Source organism: Rhincodon typus, chromosome 4, assembly GCF_021869965.1.
Source record: "Rhincodon typus isolate 14 chromosome 4, sRhiTyp1.1, whole genome shotgun sequence".
Taxonomy (NCBI): Eukaryota; Metazoa; Chordata; class Chondrichthyes; order Orectolobiformes; family Rhincodontidae; genus Rhincodon; species Rhincodon typus.
The window spans coordinates 113827299-113835276 of record NC_063335.1 but is presented as its reverse complement, the minus strand read 5'-3'; the positions used below and the strand labels follow the sequence as shown (position 1 = coordinate 113835276).

The window sequence follows — 7978 nt, the reverse complement described above, 5'->3', positions numbered from 1 at the left end:
TACCCTTTTGAAAGCCACACTCTCAGACAGTACATTCCAGACCCTAACCCCTCGAGTGAACCTGCCCTTCCCCGCACTTTCAGACAGTACATTCTAGACACTAACCAGTCATTGTGTATATAAGAGTTTTCTTGGATCATTTTTGCTCTTTCTCTAATTACTTTAAAGCTTCCTTCTTGTTCTTGATCCTTTCATGAGTCAGAAGTCTCACACCAATTACTCTGTTCAGTCTCTCATGATTTTGGAAACTTTTCCTCTGATGTCTCTCCTCATAACTGAAGTTCCTCCGCTCAGAAGCCATTCTGATAAACCTCTTTTGGATTGGGGCGGCACAGTGGCTCAGTGGTTAGCACTGCTGCCTCACAGCACCAGGGACCTGGGTTCAATTCCACCCTCAGTGATTGTCTGTGTGGAGTTTGCACATTCTCCCTGTGTCTGTGTTAGTTTTCCTCTGGGTGCTGTGGTTTTCTCCCATAGCCCAGGGATATGCAGGTTAGGTGGATTGGCCATGGAAAATGCAGAGTGACAGGAATGAGGTCAGTCTGGGTAGGATGCTCTTCAGAGGGTTGGTGTAGACTTGATGGGCAGAATGATCTGCTTCCACACTGTAGGGATTCTATGATTCTAAAAGAGTGCAAAATAAAAGCAGAAAAAAAAGTCTGTTTCTGACTGATCTCTGGTGGACAATACAACTGAAAACTGGTATAAACACTGAAGGTTAAAAGGCGAAGTAAGAGAAGCAAAGAGAAAATATGAGATGAGACAGGCAGCTAACATAAAAGGAATTTAAGATTCTCACAGAGGAATGAGACTGATGCAGGATCTCACAGTGATTTACAGATGGGGAAGGGATCTGAGGTATTGAATACTTTGCACCTGTCTTCACATTGCTGATGTCCTGCTGAAAGAGGAGTTTGCGTAGTCACTGGGTGGAGGAGAGCTATTAGAAATGCTGGCTGTTTGTGAGGTTGATTAGTCACCAGGACCAGATCAGGTCCATCTGAGAATACTGAGGGATGTGAGAGAGAAATTTGTGGAGGCACTGGTTATAATTTTCCAGTGATCCTTGCACTAAGGGATGGTGCCATAGGACTGGAGAATTAGAAATGTTACACTCTTGTTCCTGGAAAAGAGGGATAAGTCCCAGTGAGGAAAAAGAATTCTAAGAATGGGATAAACTGACTATGGTAAAACAGGGAATTTATTGCATCACGTCTCACAGTGGAAGACTCCAGCAGCAAACCAGAACATTAAGAGTGTGAGGGAGCAGAGGTGACTGTAGTGGCCATCACTAAGGAGAAGGTGCTGGAGAAGCTGAAAGGTCTGAAGGTCATCTGGACCAAATGGTCTACAGCCCAGAGTTCTGAAGGGAATAGCTCAGGAGATAGTAGAGGCAATGGAACTACTGGAGTCAGGGAGGGACCCAGAGGGCTGGAAAATGGTTAATGTAACACGAGTGTTTAATACGGGAGGGAGGCACTAGAGAGGAAACTATAGGCTGGTTAGTCTGACCTGGTTCGTTGGTAGGATTTTAGAATGCATTATTAAGGATGAGATTGCAGAGTACTTGGAAGTGCAAGGTAAAATGGGGCTGGGTCAGCACAGCTTTGTCAAAGGGAGGTAATGCCTGAAAAATCTGTTAAAATTCTTGAGGGGGTTATAAGCAGATCAGACTAAGGAGAGCCAGTGGGTGTGATCTATTTGGATTTCCAAAAGGCCTTTGACAAGGTGCAGCACAGGAGGCTGGTAAATAAGACAAGAGCCCATGGTGTCAGGAGCAAGGTAATGGCATGGATAGAGGATTGGCTGACTGGCAGAAAGCAGAGAGTGAAGATAAAGGGGTCTTTCTCAGGATGGCAGCCAGTGACTAGTGGAAATCCACAGGGGTCAGTGCTGGGACTGCACTGTTCACGTTAATGATCTGGATGAAGGAACTGAGAGCATTGTTTTATTTTCTATTCATTTGTGGGATGTGGGCGTCACTGGTTAGCCAGCAATTCTTTCCCAATCCCTAGTTGCCCCGTGAGGAGGTGATATTGAGCTGCCTTCTTGAACTGTTGCAGTCTACCTACTATGGGTTGACTCATAACGTCCTTAGGGAGGGAATTCCAGGATTGTGATCCAGCGGCAGTGAAGGAACGGCAATATATTTCCAAGTCAGGATGGGCAGTGGGTTGGAGGGGAACTTGAAGGTGGTGGTGTTCCCACATGTTTGCTGCCCTTGTCCTTCTAGATGGAAGTGGTCTTGGGTTTGGAAAGTGCTGTCAGAGGATCTTTGGTGAGTTGCTGCAGTGCATCTTCTAGATGGTACACACTGCTGTTACTGAGCGTTGGTGATGGAGGGAGTGGATGCTTGTGGATGTTGTGCCAATCAAGCGGCTGCTTTGTCCTGGATGGTGTCAAGCTTCTTGAGTTTTTTTGGGGCTGCACCTATCCAGGCAAGTGGGGAGTATTCCATCACACTCCTGACTTGTGCCTTGTAGATGAAGGACGGGCTTTGGGGAGTCAGGAGGTGAGTTACTCGCTGCAGTATTCCCAGCTTCTGGCCTGTTCTTTGTAGCCACTGTGTTTATGTGGTGAGTCCAGTTGAGTTTATGGTCAATGGTAACCCCCAGGATGTTGATAGTGGGGGATTCAGTGATGGTAACACCATTGAATGTCAAAGGGCGGTGGTTAGATTGTCTCTTATTGGTGATGGTCATAGCCTGGCATTTGTGTGGTGTGAATGTCACTTCCCACTTGTCAGTCCGAGCCTGGATATTGTCCAGATCTTGTTGCATGTGAACATGGACTGCTTCAGTATCTGAGGAGTCACGAATGGTGCTGAACATTGTGCGATCATCGGCAAACATCCCCACTTCTGACCTTATGATGGAGGGAAGGTCATTGATGAAGCAGCTGAAGATGGTTGTGCCGAGGACACTACTCTGAGGAACTCCTGCAGAGATGTCCTGGAGCTGAGATGATTGACCTCCAACAACCCCAACTATCTTCCTATGCGGCAGGTATGAATCCAACCACTGGAGAGTTTGCCCCCTGATATCCAATGATTCCAGTTTTGCTCGGGGTCCTTGATGCCACATTCAGTTGAATGCAGCCTTGAAATCAAGGGCTGTCACTCTCACCTCACCTCTGGAATTCAGCTCTTTTGTCCATGTTTGAGCCAAGGCTGTAATGAGGTCAGGAGCTGAGTGGCCCTGGTGGAACCCAAACTGGGCATCACTAAGCAGCCTTGTGAGCAAAGACCATGCCTTTAGAAGGTGAGCAGCAATGTCGATCCAGCGCTGAGTGAGTGATAGGGAATGGGAAATCATGGTTAATGGATATTTTTCAGAATGGAGGAAGATTTGTAGTGGAGTTTCCCGGGGTAGTACTGGGACCCTTGCTTTTGCTGGTAGTTATGAATATTTATGAATGATCTGGATCTTATATGTAAAGATTTGTAAAACCCCTGGCATAAAACCGTGATTGTAAACCATATTGTAAATTGGGAGGGGTCAGTGCAGAACTTTGAAAAGACATCTATGGAATTCCTATGGAATATCTATGGAATTCCTTGCCCAGTGAAGTAGTTGACGCTACTTCAGTAAACGTTTTTAAAAAAAAGGTAGATTTTTTTTGAACAATAAAGGAATTAAGGGATACGGTGAGAACGCGGGTAAGTGGATCTAAGTCCACGAAAGGATCAGCCATGATCTTATTGAATGGCGGAGCAGGCGCGAAGGGCCAGACGGCCTACTCCTGCTCCTAGTTCTTATGTTCTTATGTTCTTATGACAGGGACAAAGTTGGTGTAATGAGCAGGTCAGTGGTTGAAAAAGCATGGATAGACAGTATAAAACAAATGAATACTATTCTAAAGGCTGTAGAGAAGCACAGACACCTGACTGTACACATGCACAAATTAATAAAGATGGCAGAATATGACCTTCCTCGCAAGTCTGTTGTGTGGCGCTGTATCAAACACCTCCTGGAAATCCATGTATAACCACATCTACAGCATTATACTCATCCAGGCACAGTCAGGGTAGATTGGGAAAAATGCTTCCCTTTCGTACAGGAGTCAATGTCCAGGGAACACAGTTTTAAGGTAAGGGGCAGGACGTTTAGAAGGGATTTCACCCAGACAGTGGTGGAAATCTGGAACTCACTGCCTGGGAGGGTCAGAGAGTTGGGAGCCCTCACGACATTGTAGAAGATTTTTGATGTGCACATGAAAGATCAGAACACACAAGGCTATGGTCCAAGTGCTGGGAAATGGAGTTAGAATAGATGGATATCCTGTGGATAGGATGGGCCAAAGGGTCTTTTTCTGTGCTGTAAACACTGAGTGACACTACATCCTTCCCACACTACAATAGTCTATCTCATCCACAGAGCAGTTGAACTGCAGTCTTCTCGTTCCTTAGCTCTGGTCAAACAGATTCGGTTTTTGAATCCTCTGAAATGTTCTCTTTCTCCAGTACTGCAATGCTCTGCTTAACCAAAAACACCCCCCTTCCTCCTCTTTTGCATTTCCTATCTTTTCTTAACATTTGTTACCAGGAATATTTAACATCCAGTGCTGCCCTTCCCTGACCCAGGTCTCTGTTACAGTCACAGTAATTCCATTAGCAAACCTGTGCCTGTATCTCATTAAAAACACCCCATGCATTCACACACAGACGCTGTAACCTTGATTTAGACTTCACTACATTCTCCCTTGCTCTGATTCCACCTATTTACTTACTATTCTCTATTCCAGTGTTACCCATACATGCACACACAGGGACTGTCACCTTGGTTTAGAGAGTGAGGGACAGAGGTGGAGAATTCCATGTCCCCCACATTCTCTCCCTATTCCTCCCTGACCCATAGCTCTCTCTGACCATTCCACATCTGTTTTCCTTTCTGTCTCTTCCTCACTCACTATCTCTCCGTCAATCTCTCTGTATCTCTCTCTATTTCCATCTCTCTCTTTTGCTCCATCTTTCTGTCTGTCTCTGTCTCTATCTCTCTCTCTCTTTGTCTCTCACACTGTCTCTCGGCCTAGCTCTCATTCTCTCTCTCCATTTCTCCCCACCGCACCCCCCACCTCCCCCCACCCTCTCTGTCTCCGTCTGCCTCTCCTCTCCTATTTCCTTACCATGAAAGCAGTCTCTTCCTGTTGGTAGATGGGTTCGATTTTGCTGAGTGCCCTGATGAAATTGTTGGCAGTCAGGGGCACCTTTGCCTGTTGCTCGATCCGGTGCTCAGTGAGCACAGACTTCACCACCTCAACAAGATGCCCAGGGGTGTACCCATCAGAGATTTTAGCCAATGAAGTCAGGTCCAGGGTATTGCTGATAACTCCGCCGTGATCCTCAATGAGGTTCTTCCAGATCACTGGCAATGAGAATGAACAGTGTCAGTGTTAGTGAGACATGTCCCCTGTCACAGACACTGGCCCCCATCCCAGACACCGGCCCCCATCCCAGACATTGGCCCCCATCCCAGACACCGGCCCCCTCTCAAACTCCAGACTCCAAGTCCTGGGGAGTGGAGATGATTTAATTGAATGGTACCAGGAGGCAGGTGTTCTGTTCTATGTAGACACTTGAGAAAATGAGGTTGCTTCTGTCAGAGCTGAGCTTTGGAGCAGGTTTATTTGAGATTTGTTTTATATCAGGGAGTAATGTGATTGTGTTGGCTGGTGATGCAAAACCAGGAGGCAATATGAGCTGTGAGGAGGATACAGAGAGTGCACAGGTTCAGTGGGTGGGCAATGGGGTGGTCAATGGAGCATCATGTGGGCAACCAGATATTATTCAGAAGGTTAGAAAAACAATATATATTAAAAAAAGTGTGATAGTTTAAAATGTTGACGTTCAGAGATTTGTGGGAACACAAGAAACGCAAAAGGTTAACAGAACATTACCACCAACAATTCGGAAAGCCAATGGCATGCTGGCATGTATGAGATGGACCGAAGAGTCTGTTTCCATGCTGTACAGCTCTATGGCTCTATGTTAACCCTTAGAGCAAAGGGAAAAGAGTACAAGAGTACAGAAGTTTTGCTCCAACTGATGAGACCGCACCTGGAACACCATGAAGTTGGACTCTATATTTAAAGGACAAGGACAGCACATATGTGGGACTGCAGTAAATACTCTGGAGGTAGTTCACTTTGGGTTGGGTTTTTTTTTTGTTCACTAGTTGGATATGGGCATCACTGGCTAGAACAGTATTTATTGCCCTTCCCTAGCTGCCCCTTGAGAAGGTGGTGGTGAGCTGCTTTCTTGAACTGCTGCAGTCTGTGTGCTGTAGGTTAACAGTCAGAATGAGACAGTTAGAGATAGCATCTCCTGTGCTGATGGAGGTACATGTTGAAGGTGATTCTCTGACAGCGCTGTTTCCAGAGGACAGACATACAGACTCTCAACAGTAAAATCAAAGAACTGCAGATCCTGGAGATCTGAAACAAACAGAAATTGCTGAAGAACTTCAGCAGGTCTGGCAGCAATCTGTGGATACAAAACAGAGTTAATGATTACAGTGACCCTTGTTATGAACCAGAGCTGAACCCCTCAAAATATTTTAAGGAGGTAGCCTAGACCCTAGCTTATTCTTATTTTAAAGGCAGGTTTAAAGTGTTGTGTTCCAGATGCAATGCGACTGGTCAAACTACTCAACATTAAAGCAGAACACAATTTATTTAAACGTAAATACAAACAGACGAAAGAGGAATTTAGAATCACTTTACTATTGGAAAACTTCACTGAATAATAGACACAGTACCTATTACTAATTAACTGCTCTGGTGTAGTAACATCCCATTGATACACCCCTTTGCAGAAAGGTAAATTCAAACACAGATTCTTGCATAAATTTCTCCAATCCAAGATGAAAAAAAAACATCAAGAGATTTCAGAGAAAGTAGCAGCTAGGAACCATGCACTGAAGCTTCCAATTTTTCTGAGGCCCCAAACAGCTTGTGATTGCCACAGCTAACGAAACTAGAAAAGCTGGTCTGAGAGAGCTGGCTACACCCCATCAGGCTGTTTCCGTGGCTCCCCCTCAAACCTTTCTTTGAAAAAACGCTGAAGGCCTCATAGTTGTTTACTCTGGTGGTTCTTATCAAGAAGACAAATGCACATAGGATACAGGTAACTTGATAAAAGTGGAATCAAAATTAGCTCAACTGTAGAAGACAGAGGGTGGTGTCAGGATGCTGCTTTAGTGACTGGAAGTCCGTGTCCAGTGGGGTACGGAGACATCTGGGCTGGGTCAGACTTTACAACCTCCCGACAAAAAAAAAATCAGGTCAAAATAACCTTTTAAAGTGACACCATTGTCACATCCTTCTTCAAAAACTATCAGTCCTAGTCTTCAGTTCTGATGAGGAATCATACTGGACTTGAAGCATGAACTGTTTCTCTCTCCTCTTATGCTGCCAGACCTGCTGACTTTCTCTACCATGTTGTTAAATTATTTCATGTCTGTCAGTGCTGTAACACTACCTCACTTCGACAATTGGGGAAGGGGCATGGACAGATCAACAGGAATTAGAACTCACGATAACGGGAGGCGTAGTCTGCTCGTGGAATCAGGAGGATTCGATCATAAACCTTAAAGAGCGGTTTCGCTTCGGCATCAAATGGGCGGCTCGATGTTCCCACCAATAAGACGCGGTCCTCAGCTTTTATCTGTTTCAGCAACTTTGGCAAATTCTTCTTCAAACGTTTTGGTTCCAACTGTCACAGAGCAGCCGTGTTAGTGACAGGTCACATTGGCAGGAACATTAACCTGACCTGACAGTCCAATCCTCATCACCACCGCACAGCAACCTGGCACTGTAATGAGACTGTAATAACCACCTCTCTACAACCTGGCACTGTGATGGGACTGTAATAACCACCACATTACAACCTGGCACTGTAATGGGACTGTAATAACCATCTCTCTACAACCTGACACTGTAATGGGACTGTAATAACCACCTCTCTACAACCTGGCACTGT

General features: G+C 45.4%; 1 protein-coding gene across 1 annotated transcript in view; it reads right to left on the bottom strand.

Moving 5' to 3' along the window:
- Positions 1-7978, bottom strand: part of LOC109926093 (dynein regulatory complex protein 11-like) — a 44271-nt gene that overhangs the window by 4637 nt on the left and 31656 nt on the right. The window contains exons 12-13 of the mRNA XM_048596204.1: positions 7534-7711; positions 5125-5363 (exon numbers count right to left, since the gene is read on the bottom strand). Of these exons, the coding sequence (XP_048452161.1) occupies positions 5125-5363; positions 7534-7711 (417 nt within the window). The remainder of the gene's footprint in view (positions 1-5124; positions 5364-7533; positions 7712-7978) is intronic.